The 22,196-nt window shown below is 41.9% G+C and overlaps 1 protein-coding gene across 5 annotated transcripts in view; it reads right to left on the bottom strand.

Annotated features, from left to right (window-relative positions):
• Window positions 1-1,314: 1,314 nt before the first annotated feature.
• ap2s1 (adaptor related protein complex 2 subunit sigma 1) overlaps window positions 1,315-22,196 on the bottom strand; it is a 30,093-nt gene continuing 9,211 nt past the window's right edge. For 3 of the 5 annotated variants that reach the window (XM_041179186.1, XM_041179188.1, XM_041179187.1), the window contains 4 exons: window positions 15,712-15,861; window positions 10,196-10,309; window positions 6,540-6,599; window positions 1,315-3,135 (listed from right to left, as the gene is read on the bottom strand). In XM_041179186.1, coding sequence (XP_041035120.1) covers window positions 3,034-3,135; window positions 6,540-6,599; window positions 10,196-10,309; window positions 15,712-15,861 — 426 coding nt within the window. In that variant the 3' untranslated portion in view covers window positions 1,315-3,033. The remainder of the gene's footprint in view (window positions 3,136-6,539; window positions 6,600-10,195; window positions 10,310-15,711; window positions 15,862-22,196) is intronic. The other 2 variants (XM_041179189.1, XM_041179190.1) reach the window with 2 other exon arrangements.

Raw genomic sequence — 22,196 nt, 5'->3', positions numbered from 1 at the left:
TGATCTACCTTGTTCTGGTGAAAGTGGAGATCTGGAGAGGCTTGGATTGCCACACCAGCCCTTGGAACTGTCTCCTCCAATCGATCTTCAGATTAGCAGCAGATGTCAAGTGCAAAAAAAGGCCAATGTTGGGAGGTTGTTTGGTTTTGCTTTCCTGGTACCCAGGCTTACTCTGGACGTTGGCAGGTTCTTCTGCACTGCAGCTGAGCAAATCTGTCCTCATCCAATCTCCACATAGGCATCATTTTCCAATAGTCACTGAAAATCTATAATTAGTGGGAACCTTGTCCGATCAGGGGCACTCAAGGCTGACTGTAACCCACCCCCCCACAACCAACCGTTGAGATTTGTTAAGTCAGCGCTAGAGTGGGAACTGAACTTGGGGCCTTCATGGTCTGTATGGCTCACTAACAGACTGGAGGGGAAGGGGGCATGTGAAAAGGGAGGAAGGACAAATGAGAGGTGTATTTAAATAGCACCTTTCATGATCTCAGGATATCCCAAAGGACTTTACAGCCAATTAAGTACTTTTGAAGTGTAGTCACTCTGGTAATTTAAGAAACATGGCAGCCCACAAACAGCAATGCAATAATGACTAGGTAATTTACTTTCATGATATTGGTTAAGGGATAAATATTGACCACAGAGAGCTCTCTTGCTCTTCTTTGAATATTTGGACTAAACAAGAAAAATAAACATGAATTTATTTTGATCCGTTATCTCCAATCTTTTACATCCAATGGATGGAAGACAAGGCTTCAGTTTAACGTCTTATCTGAAAGACAACAGCTCCAACAGGACAGTTTCCTAAGATCCTGGTTAAGCAACACCTTTACTTTAAAATTCTCACCTTTGATTACAAATCCCTCCATGGCCTCACACCGCCCCCCCCTCTATCTCTGTAACCTCTTCCAGTCTCAGAACACAGATAACCGCGCTCATCTAATTCTCGAGTATCCCCGATTGGTGGCTGTGCCTTCAGCTCCATAAGTCGAATTCCCTCCCTAAACCTGCCTGCCACTGTATCCCTCTTTAAGAAACCACTTCAAAATCTACCTTTGACCAGCCTTTTGATCATCTGCCTTAATATCTCGTGTAGCTTGGTGTCAAGTTTTGTTGAACAGTGCTCCAGTGAAGCACCTTTGGTTGTTTTATTATGGTAAGGATGCTATATAAATACAAATTGTTGTTGTTGAATTGCATCGGGAGTGACAGCCTAGAGTACGTGCTGGAGTCTCAGCGGACAGGGAGAGCTCGATGTGTGTGTCCCAAGCCGTTGCATATCTGCCTAATTGTTTTTGCAAATGCAGAACGATCATTTCTAGCATTTATTGTGACACGTTGCTGTCTCAGCACAGCAGCGCAAATCTAGCGACAATTACAAACATGTTTTCGTACTAAGTGAAACCAAGATTTTCCATACACATGTACTTCATTCAAACACCCACAAAAAAAAGAGGACTAGGCAAATATTTTTTTTTTTTAAAAACACTGTATGGAAAGCATTTTGCTTTATCCCAAATACAGGTCTGTGCCAATCACAGACCTACAGCCCTGCAACAATACAAAGTGAACAGTGACTAGCAAGCCCTGGTGTTCAGTCAACATTCACATTTATTCTTTAAATCATATAATTTCAATAGCTTTCCAAGCTCTACACATTTATAAATCTAGAAGTTCTGCTGCTAATTAACAATTATGTGGAACAAGGCTGCAGGCAGCTGTGCCGCTATTGTTCAGAGACCTGGTCAATGGAATAAAGTAAAATGTTTCTACAATATTTTCTCCACATTCCTGAAGGCAGTTTAATTACAAGCTTTAATTATCACAAAGTCCATTTTCTACTCGAAAAAAATGATTAAAAAATTGTAAAGAAAATACTGTTCTCTGTAAACTATGAATACGGGATACTGAATTCTGGCTATTTGACTGGTGATTTTCTTGACAGCTTTCATTATGCTTACCTGTTGAAGAAAATGGCATCTAGGTGCGTCTGTGAAATCGCTTATCCTCAAAAAGTTCTGAATCAGAAACTCCAGATAGTTCCCTCCCAATTAGTATAAACCAACTATTACATTTTGGTCCCTGGGAGCAAGGAGCATTGCGAAATGCAGAATACACGTGGAATAGGGTTCCACTTACTTAGCTCCAACAGGCCTAATTAAGACAATACTCCCAGAGTATTTGGTAATAAATTTAGATGGGCACCATCCCAAACTAACAATGATGCTGGGGCCAAATAACTTGGCTTCTTGAAAACTAAACTGAAGGCAGCGCAATTGGCAAAAAGGCAAAAGCACACTGGCCTTGTAGTGTTGTCACTAGTGGTCTTAACCACTACACTGGCACCCATACACTACACCTAAGGGATGCACAAAACAAAATACTTTAAATGTGTTTCTTGTGTGATACCTGTCTCAAGTTTGGTCCCACCACCAATATTTCTGATGTACCTGGCTCTCTGCAGGAACAGCAAAATGTACGATTGTGTCAATGGACCCAGTGAAAATTTCACAGGCCCACTGTTTCTTTTATTTGATCTTCTAGTGACAACACTGGCGTTCCACTGCTGAAAGCTCAATCTTGTGTTCAGATTACTTTAGTAATTTTGCAGTGTAACTGTAAATGCGCTCGCTCTTTAACCAAAATCAAATTGGCTCACTCCAAAGTAAGTATTTGCCTAGTGCTGGGGCTAATTTGACAGTGCAGTCAACAAAATCCAGGGCTTTATATGGATACTGATTAATCAACAGCCAGATAACCAGAGGCATAGTGGTCCCCATACAATCAGATTAACTCATGACAGAGATGCTGAAGCATTACAGGATATTTCAGTGGATTTTGACAGATTAAATGGTCATTCTCCTGTAGTAATTGGGTTAACATTCACTGTTTCCTGTCTTCCTCTCTCCTCTCTCATACACACACTCATACACACACAAACACATACAAACACCACACACACTTGCACCAATGGAATACGAGAGGAGAGTGCTGCTGTTTAAACATCCTTTCGATTTGGGACCAAAGTTTTTACTCCAAGGATTGTAGCATGAGGAGCTGCTTTAGCACCTTGGTCTGGCTTGTCTCCCTGATCTCTCCTGCTAGGAACATCTCATCCACCACTGTGTACACCTGCAAGCATAAAAAAGAGACAGAAGGTGTGTCATTACATAGAAATCCAGAAGTATTCACATCGCTAGCATACTGAGTCACTGGGTGAAGAAAAGGCATATTTATACAGTATAGAAAAGTATTTGCAGCACAGAAATGGTACATTCTACTTAACAGGTTCACACAAGGCTCTTCAGCAGAATTCAAAGGAAACTTAAGAAGAATTCATAGTGTTATTGTGTGTCTATCAGACAATCTATTCCCTAGAAAGTTACTTACTTGCTGTGTATTTTCAGCACTTTGAATTCATTTCTGGATCAAAGTATTTACAACACAGACGGCCATTTTCTCCAACATATCCATGTAGTTTATGCTCTCCACAAGCCTCCTCTCATCCCTCGTCATCTAAACCCATCAACACATGCTTTTATTCCTTTCTTCTTGTGCTTATCTAGCTTCCCCTTGAATACATCTTTTCTCAACTACAGAATGTGGTAGCGCGTTTCACATACTAACGACTGCCTGGGAGAAAGCTTCACTATTGGATTTGAGTGACTAGCTTATATTTATGGCTCCTCATTCTGGCCTTGGCCGCAAGTGGAAATATCTGCTCTTCTGTGTACGTTCTTTATGTATCCTGGTCAATTTTCTTCTCAGTGCCTAGATACGATGAAACAAACTTACTGTTGTATTCCCACTTCTGCCCTGTCATCAGCTAACTAAGATTAGATCAACTAACCTGGGATCTCTGGGTGATCTAATATCACAGCAAGTTTTTTTTTTATTCGTTCTTGGGACGTGAGCATCGTTGGCAAGGCCAACATTTATTACTGATCCCTAAAAGCCCTTGAGAGACTAGGTGAGACACCTATGCATTGAAGGCAGCAATTTTCTACAATTTTTTTTACTTTAAAGCTCTGGACAATTTAGTTCTTCATTCTCAACTAACAATAATATGAGGCAAGGCAGAAATAGTGACCAAATATAGGCAAGAGAGCTCATTTTTCCGATAATGTTCCCTTTATCTCCCAACCAATCAATATTAACCTGTTATGTGAGGGACTAAGACCTCATACTGTATATTTTTTTTATAAAATATGTGTAGATATGCTCATCACTATTTGTAAAATTTTAAAAACTGAACAAAGACCTTTAAAATGGCTGAAACTGTCTATCTGTGACCCCTGAACAAAACCAACCACTTGGCAGTTTTATGAAATACTTACACCTTGTTATCTCTTAGGAGCCACCAACGATCACCTGTGATCTATACAGCCCAACTTCAAAGAGAACTATACAAAGGAAATCTGCATTTAATAACCCAGGTTGGCCAGAAGGAGATGGGTGGTCTTCTAAGACAAAGGCTCCGTAACTTTCCTTTTGATTCCTAATGGCTGAGTCATTTACCAGTCGTTGGAATCCAGGTGATGGATACATATCCTTTGTCAAAGATGGTGGAGAGGTAGGAGTCATGTGACATGGGCCTCTGGCTTGTGGAACAATATTGCCTTGCTGAACTGACTAGTCTCAGTCTGTTATTTAACATCTGACTAGCAGGCCATACTGAAAGAGCTCTGGCCCAGGTTGGACACATGGCCTCATCTACCCTGCTTCTGCTGGAAGTCCCATTGCCTACAAGACCGATTCATCTCTGCATGCTTACCTCAATGTGTGAAGTCAACACCAATGGAAAAATGAACTATCCAGCATTGGTTTTTAGCCCACCAACCTCAGTGAAGGAATACCCCATTGGGCTTTGATTTTGAAGTCTGGAACCCATACGAAACAATATTTATTTTCTCTGTGGTCTCTGTACTGTAAATCTTTCTTTTCTCTATCCCTCTCTTTACTATCTGAATACGAGGGGCATGTTGCGAACCTTCTTTTGCGTTTTGATTGTGTGTAGATAAACTAACCCTTTGAGTTCTCCTATCTAGAGTTTGCTGTGGGATTATAAATAGAAAATTGGATGCACCAAAGCTGAGGGATTTGGAAATACATCATCACTTATAAAGAGGGAAACAAATCAAACCTTTGTGTTTACGGACAGGTGGTCAGAGGAGAAATTAGTACTGTTTAAATTAACCTCCCTCCTGTCCATAACAGGTATAATGAAAATTCGATGACTGGATAGTGTTGAACCTTGCTCAAGTAAAGGGCGGGACAGCATTTACAAGGGTTGCATAAGTGATAAATGTTAAGATTGTGACATAGTTACAGCAAGTGAAAAATTGAACCCTTTGGGATACAATTATGTTGCTCATCTATCTAGCTCCATTCAAGATTCAGTGTTACATGGGAGAATTCAAGAAAGGATATAGGTAGGTGAATGAAATTTGCTTACAAAAATTAAGCTGTATATTAATTATAGATATGTGCTTCCAAAATGGAGTTAGATTTGGAAGAAATATTTTCTGACATTGTCTGACACTGGCATGAAACTTTGGTAGTTACAGACATGCCTGGTAGTAATGAGAATAATTTGAGGGGATGAACTAGGATACCAAGCAAGAAACACATTGGCACAACATTAAAGACAGTTGGTTAAATGGGGCTTTTCCTATCTGTTATTAGTATCAAGAAATCACAACATACATCCAACATATATTTAACAGAAGCGTGACAACAAACAGGTCAAGCAGTTTATATAGCTGAGCTATATTTATCTATTAAAAATCTCATGAAGGACATGCATTTACTGCACACAAATCTCATAACATGTTGCCATAATTTTTGATGAGTCTTTTCTGTCATTGTTGTGAACATTTCCCAATTTTGCTATGTCGTGGTGTACGGTAGCATAGTGGTTATATTACTGGGCTAGCAATCCAAAGGCCTGGACTAATCCAAAGACGCAAATTCAGTTCGGGCTGAGGAATTTAAATTCAATTTATTAAATAAATTTGAAACAAAAAGCTAGTTATCAGTAATTGTAACCATGAGACTACTAGTTTGTCATAAAAACTCACCCAGTTCACTGATGGGGAAGGAAATTTGTTGCCCTTACCCAGTCTGGCCTATGTGGCCCTGGACCCACTGCAATATGGTTGACTCTTAACAGGCCTCTGAAATGGTCTAACAATCCAATCAGTTGTATTCAAGGAGGCAGCTCATCACCACCTTCTCAAGGGCAATTAGAGATGGGCAATTAGAGATGGGCAATAAACGCTGGTCTTGCCAGCGACACCCACATCGAATGCTTAAGTGAGCCACACTTGCTCTGATCCGAGTTGCTGATTTCAACCCTGGGACACGATGGACAAACCCAAGCACTTACCCCACACAGAGGGGGAAATTAAAATATTAGAGGCCAAGTCATCTCTGACCTCTTTCTCACTCTGAGCAGTGAGCTTCAAAGTGGATTGGTAGTAGGGGAAAACACTAAAACGGGGGTTGGGAAGGAACAAAGCAGCACAATAACTTACCTTGTAGAAGTTGAAGACAAGATCTAATTCACAGACATTATGGAAATATTCATTCAAAACCTGCACAATAAGAAGGAGACAACATGCAAAGCGTTGTTAATCAATCTTTATTCATACCTTCTTTTATAAACATGAGGTCCTGCTTGAGCTGGGGCAGTTCAATTTTATACCAGATAAGGAAACAAGGAAACAAACAGTGGTTACTCTGTTAACAAAAAGACTGATAGATCAGGACCAGGAAGTACAGGCACTGAAAAGGTTGTGTCATTCTATGGTGTTTTATTTTCCTATCAAGAGCAGAAATAGTTCCGGCATATTACTGTACCTCACATTTTGGTGGAACGGTTCGGCCAATATCATTAACACTCAACATTTGAAGTCCTGGGTCTGAAGACCAATCTAATAACTGGGAGGTTCTCAGAGAACCTTTCATGTTTCCATCTATCATTCAACTAATAGCTGCTGAACGGCCAACCCTTCTCTCATCCCCAGCCTCTCTTCAATGTTTTATGGATACTGCTTAGTGTTTGCTCCTCTGTATGGTTTTCTTCCATTCCTCCTACACTTTAAATACTCTTGCCTATTGTACGCCTCTGCCTTCCAACATGAAATCAGGACCTGTCACACTGCCACTTATTCTTAACACAAGCTTTACTTTCCCCAGTCTTCCTTTCCGCCTATCGTCTATAAGTTTTTAAACTCCAAGCCGGGTATCGTTTAACCACTATTGAAATAAATCATGAATTTAGGAATTTAGTTCTGATGAAAGGTCATCGACATGGAACATTGTCTCTCTGTCTCTCTCTGTCCACAGAGGCTACCTGACCTGCTAAGTATTGCCAGCATTATGTATTAGTAATGAACTTAATTCATCTTTTAATCACTTGTCAACCATAAGCCTTGAGATTTCACCTGGGTTTCTCAATATCTAAAATAAGGAATTTACATCTGCATACATTTTCTGACGAGATTTTGCCCCTATGTCTACCATTTAAAATGGAAACCGTCTATGTTAAATTGCCAAGCTGTAATTGTTCTGCCAGTGGAGGTGCTACACTGTCACAGCTGGCAGGAGGGACTCATTATCACAGAATCAGAATGATTACAGCACAGAAGGCCATTCGACCCGTTGTCTTTGTGCCAGCTCTCTGTGGGAGCAACTCACCTAATCCTATTCCTTTGCCTTCCCCCCCCCCAGCCCTGCAAATCATTTCTCTTCAGATAATTATTTAATTCTCTTTTGAAAGCCACAATTAAATCTGCTTCCACTACTCTCAGGCAGCGCATTCCAAATCCTAATGACTCGCTGCGTTAAAAAAAAACTTTCCTCATGCTGTTCCTTCTGTTTTAAGCCATCTTTATAATCATCTTAAATCGGTGTCCTCTGATTCTCGGCCCTTCTGCCCACAGTTTTTCCCGAACTACTCTGTCCAGGCACTTCATGATTTTGAAAACCATCTCATCTCAATCTTCTCTGAGGAGAACAGCCCCAGCTTCTCCAACCAATCCATGTAATTAAAATACCTCATCCCTAGAACCATTCTCCTGAATCTTATTCGCACCCTCTCTAAAGCCTTCACATCCTTGTTAGAATGGACATAATACTCTAGATGGGGCCAAAGCAGTGTTCTATACAGATTCATCACAACTTCCTTGCTCTTGTACTCTACACCCCCATTTGTAATTCTACATTGACAGTTTCATGTGGGCATACAGGACTTAATAATAACCAAAATATATGACCTTTAAATGGAGATCGAATTACACCCGTGCATCGTGAAGCAACTATCCTCTGTCCTCTAATTATGAGGTTTCAACACTACAGCAAATTGATGAGCATATACGAGAAATATCAACACTTGGTACGAACATTTTCAGAACTTACACCTCAACTAGATTTCAAAGCACAGGTTTCTGGACCCCAACACTTAAGAAATCCAGAGATTGCAGGTACAGACTTATATCAAGTTGCAATGTTTCACAAATGGCTTTCATAATATTCAAAAAATTTTTGGCACTCTTAGCACTGAGTACACTTAATCCCACTGAATAAATTAGAAATTTGTGACGTATATAGACACTGTGCCAAAGATTTGCTCCCCTCACAGATTTGTAAATAGTGGAGCATGATCCAAGTCAGTTTTGCTTATAAACAGATAACAAAGAGATAAAATAAACTTTTCAATACCATTTTCACAAACTGACACTTAGGATGGGTTCTCTAAAGGACTGAATCCCAAATAGCAAAGTAACCCCTTTAGTCAGTTCCTGCTTTTAACTAAGTCAAGGGCTTAGAATGACAGAATGAAGCAGCACAGAAATAGGCCATTTGGCCCATCGTGCATGTGCCAGCTCTTTGAAAGAGTTATCCCATTAGACATAATGGATAAAGGCCTCACCCACCATCGATTAATGCAGCACAGGAGATCCCAGTTTCAGTTATCAGGGTCTGTACTGCTGCTCTCAACCAGGTTACTGGCTGAGCTAATACAATTGACCCTCCCTGGGCTAGGAAGGAGAGAAACGACAGGGTTCCTGTTCCCAATTGTTAGCCAACTGAACCGCACTGGAAATTTCATGAATATCAGGTGAAAACAGGATCAGGATTACCCATGATATTCTTGTGGTTGAATTGTCTACCGACACCCAGAACATAACACAAAGAATGGATACAGACTTACCTGGAAAAACTCAGCAGGTCTGGCAGCATTGGCGGAGAGGAAAAGAGTTGACGTTTCGAGTCCTCATGACCCTTCAACAGAACTCTTTTCCTCTCCACCGATGCTGCCAGACCTGCTGAGCTTTTCCAGGTAATTCTGTTTTTGTTTTGGATTTCCAGCATCCGCAGTTTTTTTGTTTTTAACAAAGAATGGATGCTTGTGTGAAAAAACAACTCAAGCAGGAGTCAGCAACTTTGGGGGAGGGGTGGAGCTTTTTAAGATAAAAAACGATTTTGCTCCTCAGATTAAAACACTCGGGGGGGGGGGGGGGGGGGGGGGGCGGGTGGGAGGGGCACTTAACAATGATTCATTTACACAACTGATGTCCTGCAGACTTCTGTCTAAAGCTCAACCCTGGTGACATCCCTTGCCATTACTGGAAGGACAACACAATCACCTTTAAATATCTCTACTGAAAAGGGAGGAAGCAAGCAATGACAACCTTCTTAGGAGACTAGAACGTGCCTACACAAACTCAGTTTGCACAGATTTCCTGCCTCGGCACCTTATCCAAATGTCCATTCTTCATTTAATAAACTGAATGGTGAACCTAGACAGGCAGGTGGAAGGCATCAAAATTCACCTGAATACTTTTATTGCCCAACATACACTGGCGCACACTTCAAAGTAGGCAACCAGGGACAGGAAACCTGGCTCTCCCTCCTCCATCTGCTTTCACTAGGTCCAGGGGTAGGGCTCCAAATGGTGCTCCAGCTCACATCAGCTAATTAATAGGTTCGCTCCAGTGATATTCCTGTTCTTGATAGCTCAACGCCCACAGTATTCTTTTCCTTTAAGATTGGTAACCTTTCAGTGAGTGAACCACACAAATAACTTGACACTGAAGGCCTTGTAAAGATTGCCAAAAATGGTTTAGAGTCAAAATTAAAAACATGGAGGTTACATCAATGTGTTCCAGCCACAGTTGCCTCTTACCTCCACAAAATTGTGGATAGCTTCCAGGTAGACCAGATTATTATCATTGACATCCACACAAATACAGAAGTAGAGGCCAGCATAACGCCGATAAATTATCTTGAAGTTTCGAAACTGCAAAGGGAACGGAAGAACTTGTGAAACAATCTTGATCGCTGGTGAAGCAGCTCTATTGGCAGTAAATACCTTAAAGCTTAATATATTCACGGTCTTGTGCATGTCTATCCCTGTTAGTTCCTACTTTTTTTTTTAGTCATTTTTAATCTTAAATCAAATTTATGATAACAATATCCCAGTAGCATAGTAGCAATGCTACTGGACTAGCAATCCAGAGGTTGAGAGTTCAAATCCTCATGGCAATAAGTCAACCACATAGGGTCACATGTGGACCAGACTAGTTAGGGATTGCAGGTTCTGCTGCCTGAAGGACTTTTAAGACCAAAAAAAAACCCAGTAGACAGAGTTCATCCTTTTTTCTACTGCCTGTATAATTCACTCACCTCCTCATTCGGCCTTATCCACACCCCAGCCATGACTATTTCCTTCCACTTTGCTGCTCCATGCCACTTCATCCTTCCACCTCCATTGTCCCCCATTTCCTCTCCCAATTTGCTCATGATCCTGCAGCTCCACTATTCAATATTGGTCCTAGACTCCAGCTGAACTTATCCTGGTCACTTATTCCACAACAGTCACCTCACACCCAGTACACCCAAACTACATTTCCCAATTTACTTCACCTATATATGAGGTTTGGGTTAGATGTGATCCTGATGCATTCCCCAGAGCTCATCCCAGCCGTGCCACCTTTACAGTTGATTAGCCTGCTGACACCCACTTTACCATCTTATACAAGAATGCTCATTTAGGCAAGTTGCACTGGAAGGCATTTGGCTTCTATGGAACCATAGCCATCCGCCTTGGATCAATGGGAGTGCTCTTACATCCAAGCTAAAAGGTCAAGAGCTCCAGTGTTACACCAGAGGCTTGGACACATAATCTAGTCTAGCAGTTCAGTGCAGTACTGAGCAAGTGCTACATTGTTGGCGGTGCCAACTTTCAGACAAAATGTTAAATTGAGACTCTGTCTAGCCTGTCAGGTGGATGTGAAAGATCCCATGACAGCACTCAGAGAAGAGAAGGGGGATTTCTTCTGATGTCCTATTGCTGAAAATTTAGACACATCAATATTTTTCTCCCCTATTTACCTATCCTGGATTACAAATCTGACTACACTTCTAGGATAATTAAAGCACTTAGGTCACAAAAGTTGCTTGATAAATGTAACTTTTTATTTTTTTGTTTTAAAATGCGAACACAAGCTTAATTTTTTTAGAAGCCAGCCAGCACATGCAGTAATGCTGTTTCAATGTCTCTTCCCTTTACAGAGCACAAGAAACGATTAAATGTAGAGTCAGTAAAAAATTTAAAGCGATATAAATGTATAAGTGGCGGGCAGTATAGTGTGGCAGAGTATGGACGCAATACTGCAGGGGAGTACAGCTGTTTGCATCAAACTTATCCCTGCAACTTACTCTTCTGTTAGTGTCTCGTGAAGGTGTGTAGGAGAGGTGAAGTGTACTGCAGAGGAGAAGGGAGAAAAAGCAGCAGGTACCAGAAGCTTTATGCCTGCTCTTCTCTCTGGCTGAAAATGGTGACTCAAGCTGGTCAGTCTTGAAGCATGTCAGCAGAACAGGTTATGGAAAGCATCACGGCTGATGCTGGATCCTGTCCTTCATAAGTGCATTCACTTTTCAGCACCAATCAGGAGAGAATCTCAGTTGATTTTTTTTTTCTCTCCTCTCCAGCCGAGAGATACAGAGGCGAACTGAGGTCTCTCAGCTCCCAGCCTGGGTAAGATCAGCCAGACAGGGAATTGACTTCAGGAGTCTGCATGGCTCAGTATTGTACCAGATGGTGCATTTTTCCACTGAGCCATGGGAGCAGCTGAGCTTTCTTACTTCTGATCCTTGTATAACAGATTACAATAGGTGACAGACAAACCAGGTCACGTCCACCATCCCTGGCATTCCTTCCCATCTGGAGCATTTCTTTTTGCTGAATCAGTTTCTGGGGTCTAAATAGCATTAATATTTCTTTCACGACTCATTAACAGTCAGTCAGCGCCAAGTCCCTGCCTTGGCATTAACCACGCTCCGTTCCTCACTCTATTCTCTTCGCTCAGTCATATGTTAATGACAGATATGGAGTCTGTCAAAGCTCTGTGTTGATTGGCTAAATGATCATGCATGTGGAAAAGGACAGAAAAAGAAAAAAACCCACCCAGGTCAAGGGTTGAAGGCAGTGGCAGTAGCTGTGAGTGACAATAAGACAAACCTGTCTATAAATCACTATACTGGAGGTTTATGTAAGGCTGCTGTTAGCAATGTTATATCTTTGATAGACACATCCTAAATCAGAAAACTGAATTCTGTTATTATCAGCAATTTGAGATTCATGCAAGTTAATGGGAACATGGTTTAAAATTTGAGTTCAGAATCAGAGGCTCCATGGTATTCAATCATGGAGGCTCCTGAAGACAAAATGCTTGGACAATCTTGGTTTGGTGGGTAAATATAACACATGGGTGGCATTCAGCTCCATAGAATAGAAAGGCTATTTATTTCTAGTCTGTGACGGGTATACTGTCTATCACTGAGGAATAGCCCCGTGGGCCTGGTATCTGTGAGCTCTTGGTGCCTCAGCATAAATCAGTGCCTTCTGAAGAGGGGAGAAGAGAGAAGTATTTTTCAAAAAGAACTCAAGTCCCACTGCTCCACTGGTGCTGTGCTGAGTTCACTACAAGTCATGCTGTATGAGCTTATAAAAAAATGTCAGTACTCAGAGGATTAATACAACTCTCATATCGCCTAAGGAGCGAACAAAACAGTGAACTAACAGCAACACAGCACAGGACTAATTGGAGCAGTGTGTGAAACTAATGACTCAAAGGCAGTCAAGTTACATATTAGGTATGTCTCACCAGAGTCATACCAGCATTGTTAATACATGAGTGTCACTACCATGAAACATCTACCAAGGCTACATGTGCAGATGTTACCATCTGAGAGATAATTCTTCTGTTGACTCTGCCAGATGTTAGTATCCGCTTTTAATGACAAACAATCAGATTTAGATGCGGTGTTTGGACACCTATTTCTATTATAAATAGAATGTGTCAAAGGCATCAGCTTTGAGAATCCCAAAATAAAAACCTGAATTTTAATTGGAGCACTCCAACTGTTGACCCGGTGGAGATGAATTAACTCATTACATATCAGGGCATGAATCAGTGATTTTTTTTTCTGGTTAAATGTTCAGTACCATTTGCCAATTGAGCAGTGAGTTTCTTTTCCCCTTCAGTTGGTCAGCTCATTGCTTGGTACAAAGTAACTCCAGAGAACAACACCAAAAGTTTTAACCCTCAGTTTATGATAAATTGGTGGATCTAGCTGGGGTGGAGGTGGGGAGGGGCAGTGTTACAATTGGTTTGAGAGCCTGCAGATCTGGGCATCTTGCTCCAGATTGCTATAAGTCACATTGCACCAGCACCACCACCACCCCACCCTGCTGGACATTGGGTGAGCCAGACTCAGCTGCCCACTTCGATCGAATATCCCGTCAATAATCCCCTTAGACGCAAAGAATAACTAATGGGATAAGCTGCCTAAGGATGACGCCTGCAGGAGAGGAGTGGAGCAAAATGAAAAAAACTGGACTGTTCAAAGCTGAAGCCAACAATCAGCATTAAGAGCATTACTTCCCCTCCAGGGAAGAGATTTTAGATATTGAACAGCGACCTTCAGTGTGCTTCAACATGCACGACTTGAGGGAGCTTTAACTTCAGCTTCTTATTTAAGGATTCTCAATCAGTCAAGGCTGATAGTTTCTCATTTAAAGTGGGGGCAAACATCTGACTGAGCTAACAGAAGAAACACCCTTCAAACAGTAACATCTGCACAAACGTAGTCTTCATAGGTAGCACTTCAAAGTGTCACTAATAAATGAACAATGCTGGACTGACTCTGGTGAGCCATACCTTATGTATAACTCAATTTCTTTTGGATAAAACCTACACAAATCACAAACCGTGTGGCTAAGAGCCTCAATCATTCCTCCAGCAAAAACATTCAGAGTTTGCACTTTGCTCTAGATATACTGATTACCCAAATGCCAATGTGATGATCTGTATGAATTAATATTTCTCTTATTTTACCACATCTTTAAGTCATGATGCATTGTTTAATGGCAACATGTTGGGTAGATTAGCCTTCATACCAAGCTATCACATTTTCAACACTCCAACAATAACTACACCTCCAAATTTGTTCACCAGCTGTAAAGAGCTTTGGAATGTCCAGAGATTGTGAAAGGCACTATAGAAATGCACAATGTTTTTAAAGTATTGCTAACAGGGCCTGATGCAATTGTGAGCAATCTGTGGAGAATATTTTTACCTCCTTTCCTGTTTGGGATTCAGCTTTCAACTGGATAGCCCAAACCAGGGACTAGGGGGCACTGTTTGTCCTAAAGGGGTGACCCCTAATTTTATAACAGCATCCCCCGAGTCCCTGGTCTTATCCAGTTGAAAGCTGAATCTCAAACAGGAAAGGAGGTAAAAATATTCTCCACAGATTGCTCACAATTGCATCAGGCCCCGTTAGCAATACTGTCCTCAAGGGGTGACCCCTAATTTTAAGAGATGAGAAGAAATTTTTTCCCTCAGAGGGTTGTGTGACTTTGGAACTCTCTGCCTCAAAAAGTGCTGGAGGCGGGGTCATTGAATATTTTTAAGGTAGAGGTAGATAGATTCTTGTTAGGCAAGGGAATCAAAGGTTATTGGGATTAGATGGGAACGTGGGAATCGAAACACAAGATGATCAGCCATGATCTTATTGAATGGCGGAGCAGGCTCAAGGGGCCGGATGGTCTACTCCTGTTCCTATTTCTTATGTTCTTATAACTTGGCTCGTTGGAAATAAAGCAATCAACTGCCCCCACCATCCCTGCATCCCCAACTCAACTACGCAGTGCATCCCTTTATATTGCATTTTCTTCTCTGATTGCCCCTCCCAAGGCACTTAATTACAATGGGTACTATTTCATAGGGAGTAACCACTAGAGGGAAGGTAGGAAAAAATAATCACTGGACCAAGTGGCCATACTTAATGTGTGAGCATAAAATTTGGATATCAGTAAGCTATTCAATTGTGAGAGGCATCACAAAGGAACCTAATTATCCAATACTCATGTGTTTTCCAACAATAGTCCCTGCCAGAGATCAGCAGAAAGACCTTTAAGCTGATTTATCCTTTTTTTAGTTCAGATGTATTAACGGCAGTTGTAGGATGCAGGTAATTTAAGTACCAATGTGCATGTGTTTGATAATGCAGGGCTTCAAAGTGTTGAGGGGGAGTGAAAGAATGTACACAAGCAAAGCATCAACTTCACAGTTACCGACGGAGAACCATATACTTGACCGAGGCAGTCTCAAGAATTCTGCAGCCATACCGTACCTCCACAAAGTTGGTGTGTTTGGCATCACGGACTGTCACCACAGCATGAACCTCCTCAATGAGCTTCTGCTTTTCATCATCGTCAAACTGCATATACCACTTAGCCAAGCGGGTTTTCCCAGCACGGTTTTGAATAAGGATGAAACGGATCTGAAGAGAGAAGAGTAAACTGATAAACTGGCTGTGGTATCATCTTTCTGACTGAATTAGTAGCATGGGGAAACTTTGTAGCAACCTCTTAGAGGGAGTACCAATGTGACAAGTGAAGCACTCCTTGCATCCCTTGCGCATTTTGCAAAGTATGTTCCCCTCCAATTTGTCCGTGCTACACATGGGGCTGCAAATTTTTCTCCAGGTCTCTACCAGCGCTCAGCTGTACCAGTCTCACAGCAGGGCTGCTACGTTGGTAACTCAACAGAGTAGGGGCAATAGAACCCATGTCTCACTATCCTGTCATACCTGTTCATTCTTTTACCCCCATCCAGCAGCTGCCAACACATTCTGGCGTCTCATTCCATGGGTGCTAATGATCCTCTGATACTCTGCCCAAGTGCCTTTGTGAGCATCTAGACAAAGAGTGTAATTAGGCTATTCAATCCTGGGGTGCATTGCAACGGAGTCTGATCTTATCTGTCCCTGATGTGACTGGAGAGCATTCAAGCATGGAAAGGACGCTTCCATTCCTCACCCAGGAGTGCCAGGATGAAATGAAGCAACACCCACAGGACGAGATTAACCATAACAGCACAGACCAGGGATCAAACCTGGAATTTTTTTGGTCTTTATGGCCCAGTAAAATCCTCATTGCTTTTGAAGAAAAGCAGTAAGAAAGTAGATAAATAAATCGCAAGTGGGAAACATCTAACCACTAATATCTTCAAACCATGTCTAATGGGTTTTCTTTAGATAAACAGGAATAAAATTGTTCTATTGAGATGGTTTAATATAAACTAACAGCAGGAGATTGTGCTGAATCTACTCAAATAGAACATTCCTAATAAACATTTAAGCATTGTAAAGTAGCCAGCCAATGTTTAATGGTTTCTATAAATTAGCAACATGCCTCTCAAATTGGTTTTCAAGAACCGGGATGGAAGTTACAGTGCTGACAATTGGTTGACCCATTCGTTCAAGCTGGCCTCTGGAATTATTGAAGAATTGAATTTTGAAGTGGCTTGGATCCATATGATTAAAAAAACCTGAGAGGGTTCCTCACATTAAAAGGAAGTCAGCATCAAGTGGACATGCCACATATACATGTGCACGCTTTAAGAAGGCTCTTCCAGCAATTCTCCACCACTGGATAGGATTCAAAGAAAAGCAGACCTTTTGCTCATCTCTTCCTCTTTCTGTCAATACAATACCAATAATCAGTACACATCTTATCTTTTCTCGTTTGCCCTAAGCTGCCATCCTACGTGCGCCTCCTTCTGCTCAAATCTTGACTGTGTTAGTATCAAGATTTACTGCCCTGTCTCTTATTCTAGCTAACTTAAAAAACAATGATGTGGTTTGAAGGATTAGGGATGTGAACTATTCATCCCAGAATAACCAGCCTCTGTTCTATTCTTGTAACAATGGTGTTAATATGCCAGATCTAGCTTAGAATTTAGTTAATGGTAACCCCGAGCATGTTGATGGTGGAGGACTCAGTGATGGTGATGCCATTAAAGATCATCGGGAGGTGGCTGGGTTCTTTCCTGTTTGAAATCATTATGACCTGGCATTTATGTGGTGAGAAGGGCACTTGCTACTTCTCAAATTATCCATGTCCTGAGGTAGGCTGGCATGCCCTACCTCATTATTAGGAGTTGTTGTTAGAGCTGAATATTATGGAATTGTCTGTAAATAACCCCCTTCTGACTTTATGACAAAGAAAAAGTCATTAATACAGCAACTGAAGGTGATGGGGCTGAGGACACTTCCCAGAGAAACACTTACGATGATGTCCCAGTGCTGCGATGACGAGCCTTTGACAACATGGCCATTTCCCTTTGTATCAGGTTGTAAATCTTTCGAGTACAAACCCGTTTCCATCTGTTTCGGATGAAGTTACATTGTTTCATTGTTTGCCATTGTGAGATTTGAACTCTTGATCTTGGGGTTACAAACCCAGTACCATAACCACTTGGCTATTTAGGCCAAGCCTGTATCAGGTTGTATCAGGATCCTCCAGTGGATCCTTTTACCTTTGCTGCCCATTGACTGGTTTTGCTCGGCTTCCACATTGCCATACCCTGTCAAATGCTGTCTTGATGTTGGGGGTAGCTACTCTTACCTATCCTCTGGCATTCAGCCTTTGTGTCCATGTCTGGATCAAAGCTGTGATAATGTTCGGAGCCATGTGGTTCTGGCGAAACCCAAAAGGAGCAACAGATTATAGGTGAGCTGGTGTTGCCTGATGGAACTATTTTTGACTCCTTCCATCATTTTTCTAGTGATTGGGAGGAGGCTGGTAAAAGACTGGGTTAGATTTATCCTGGTTTTTGTAGGTACAACATAGCTGGGCAATCTTCCATATTGCCAGCATCTTAGCTACACCAGAACTGCTTAGCAAAAGGAGTGGCTAACCCTGGCACACAGGGCTTCAGTGCTATTGTTTCACAGAATTCAAAAACTGGGGGACTCTTTACCTTTCATAATTTTCTTTGCTCCCTGTAAGCAAAAGCAAAACCTGCAGTTACCTACTTACCACTTTATTTGCAACCTTGACTTTTGACTTTTAACCTTGTTGATACCTTATAATATGGGCCTTAACCTACCATCAACTTTGGTAATTAAACAACATTTAATCGGGAGGCCCTGCGTTGGACAACTTGCTCTTGCATACTTGGGTGCCAGGTACAAACAAAGTTCAAGTTTGAAATTGATGAACGCCACCAGTGTAACAGACTAATCTTGAAATATGTTTTCACACTCAGACAAGATAAGGGAATTTCTGCATTGCCTCTGTTCTCAAAGTCAAAAATCAAGGCTGCATTCCTCCATTTCTGGCCTCTTAAGCATCTCCAATTTTAATTGTGCCACCACTGGTAGCTGCACCTTCAGCTGCACCTTAGGATGTCTTATGATGCTTAAGGCACCATGTAAATACAAGTTGCTGTTATAAATATAACTCACATATTGGTATGACAGGTTAACAGTTTTACACTGGTCCTCTAGTACATCTACGTGGCAATGTGAGCAGAGACAGACAGCCATTCAATCAAAAATAAGTTGAATCGTGCCCTCCCCTGATGCCCAGTAGCCAGGAGCAGGCATGGATGGTGATCAGGACCTGGAATCCTGGATGGCCTTTCACCTTGTTGAGGCCAATAATGGCCTCAAAATGCCAACATGACTCAGATCAGCAAAATCGCAGTAGAGCACACAACTGATGGCCCATCACACTGACTGCAAAATTTCCAAGTATATCTCCAGTTATTATTTCTGTGATGTCAACTTGTCTTCAGTCTACCTTAGAGATGTTTTTCACGTAATGAATAAAAACCTTAGCCATTTCCTGATAGTGGAGTGAGGGCAGTGGCAGGGGAGTGTGGAGGATTGACCTGCCTATCAGGGATTACAGGTTTCAAAGGGTGACACCCAGCCTTCTCTTCCTCAGCCAACACAAGCTTTCAGTATCATTTTCTCTACACAATTCAAATATACATCCAATTCAGCATTCACAAAGATTTTCTGTATGGCAGGATAGTGGGAATGAGAAAGCCAGTAGGTTTGCCAAAGTTCCGCTTACAATGATCTTGCAAGCGTGATATGAAGGCCTTAAATATTGATTTTCATACCTGGGAGACACCAGCCAATTAGCCAATGACAGGGGGAAATGGGAACATCACCTGTGGGCCAGCGCCATGACAATCAGAGGCAACAACAGCTTGGCAACAGGCGCCGGCACTGAAAACAACAACCCACAACAACACCTGATAACCACACCATATGCGGCACTTGTAGCAGAACCTGTCTCTCTCAGACTGGCCTCTTCAGCCATCAGCTGAAGCATACCATATGAAGCTATCCCAACCCAACATTATCTCACAGAGATGGAAGGATGCTGACGATGATCCAACTTAGAATGAAAATCTGTGTTCCTTTTTGGTTGCTAAAACACTGAAAGACTTGCTCTCATATATATCTCAGTTGCTTATGTCTTCTCCCTCACCCCAAGTCCATCTGTTGACTCTCTGGTATTCTGCTGTTAGAGAAAGGGTTACATCAGCAAACTATTTGTGCCTGCAGCATTAAGTGCACTCCACCCTTTTAATCATGAAGAACAAGTTGGGCTGGAACGTGTTACATAGAAACCAATGGGTATCTGGAAATGATTATAAGACGGGGGTGTTCAATAACAGAGTGAGCTCAAGGCTTTAATCATGCTGAGGGATTAAAGTGACACAGTGAACTGCAAATAGTTTATAACCTCTGTCTGAACCCCAAATTCCCCAATTTTAGAATATGGACTTCAATCCGCTGCTTGCTATCAATTATCATTGAGTAAAATTTCAAACAACTCTTAGAAAGAGAAAGCAAGGTTAATTAATCAGGCCCATGTTTCCATCCTGTTTTCCTCTCTTACTGAAGGTTCTGAGTTGTGATTGGGGGATAGCTTCACAGACACTGGCTGTCCTCCAAATCTTCGCCACTCTCAATAAGCCTGGACTGTTTCACCGATGGCAGAGTAGGGGAGTTAGGGGCCAACCTCACCCTTTTCTCTCAACTTCAATGCAGGAAAATTTTCCAGTTGGGCCCAGGCAATTTTTGTTTTTGCCCCAGTTTGATCACGGCCACGGTACCAAATCAGCAACACAGACCAAGAAATGAACTAGGGCCTTGTGGTCTGGATGGTGCAGTTGCAGAATGAATGGTGAATTTACCCATGACGTTCATGGCAGGTTGATAAAGCGATGCTCATAATTTACAGAACCAACACATTTTAACAGGAGTTTTATAAGGGAGGGCAGGTTGAAGATGTTCAAAAGCCAACACATTCTTGAGATCTGGACTGTATAAACTGTTTTCAGTTTTGCAACACAGTGACTTTCAACATCATCCTTGCTCTGAACATACCTTGGCTATGTAATTCATTAAGCAACATGCTCGTGGGGTTCCGATATCCTCCACACACAAGCAGTTAATGTGGAAGCTCCGAGATTGTACCATAGCTAGCCTCATTCCAATCATATGAATATAATGTCCAAAATTTCACATTGCATTGCTGGTGTCTCGGCAGCAGTAAGATTGCACCAGCTGGCTGCAGCACCCTTGGCCAAGGAGGGGGAAGAAATCAGCCAGGATTCCTACTTCTGATCTTAATCCTTTTGAGCCTTCTGCAAGTCTGAAGGAGGAGGCGATAGTGGTGTCGTGGTAATGTCACTGGACTAGTAATCCAGAGGCCCAGGCTAATGTCCTGGAGACTTGGGTTCAAATCCCACTATGGCAGATGGTGGAATTTAAATTCAATTAATAAAATCTGGAATTGAAAGCTAGTCTCAGTAATGGTGACCATGAAACTATCATTGATTGTTGTAAAAATCCATCTGGTTCACTAATGTCCTTTAGGGAAGGAAATCTGTCATCCTTACCTGGTCTGGCCTACATGTGACTCCAGACCTACAGCAATGTGGTTAACTCTTAACTGCCCTCTGAAATGGCCTAGCAAGCCACTTAAGGACAATTAGATAGGCAACAAATGCTGGCCTTGCCGGGGACACCCATTTTCCATGAAAGAATATGAAAAAAAATTTGTTGCTAACAGGTGTGAATAGGATTGACCTTGGCTATGAAGTCCACTGTGATTCAGCAGATCATCGAGAATCACTCTCCAAGTTCACATTAGAAAAGGCCATGTACTGGGGGACACAAGAACATCTACAAGATGCACTGCAGGAATTCACCAAGGCTCCTATGACAGCACCTTCCAAACCCGCAACCACTACCATCTAGAAGGACAAGGGTGGCAGTTAGATGGGAACACCACCACCTGGAAGTTCCCCTCTGAGTCACACCATCCTGACTTGGAAATTTATCACCGTTCCTTCACTGGGTCAAAATCTTGGAACTCCCTACCTGACAGCACTGTAGGTGTATCTACACCACATGGACTGCAGCGGCTCAAGAAGGGAGCTTACCACCACCTTCTCAAGGGCAACTAGGGATGGGCAATAAATTCTGGCCCAGACAGCGAAGCCAACATCCCATGAATGAATAATAATTAAAAAATGAATGCTGATCTCTATCTGCCTTTGGTTCATATCCCTTGATGTCCTTATCCAACAAAAATTAGGTAAAATTGCAACTTCCATTTCTTTTACCGTGAGGAGTTACATTTTGCACCTCTCGGACCTGATGGCTATTCCTCTGACAAAGGACATTTGTGACAAGTTTGAGTGAAAAATACCACATGTTCAAAAGAAAAATTTAATTGAACATGACACAATCCCCACCCTCCTCCCCAAACAAAATACACATACCCATACATATGCACACAC

The sequence above is a fragment of the Carcharodon carcharias genome, chromosome 34, assembly GCF_017639515.1.
Source record: "Carcharodon carcharias isolate sCarCar2 chromosome 34, sCarCar2.pri, whole genome shotgun sequence".
Classification (NCBI taxonomy): domain Eukaryota; kingdom Metazoa; phylum Chordata; class Chondrichthyes; order Lamniformes; family Lamnidae; genus Carcharodon; species Carcharodon carcharias.
Note: the sequence above shows the minus strand (reverse complement) of the source record. Positions and strands in the feature narration are given on the sequence as shown.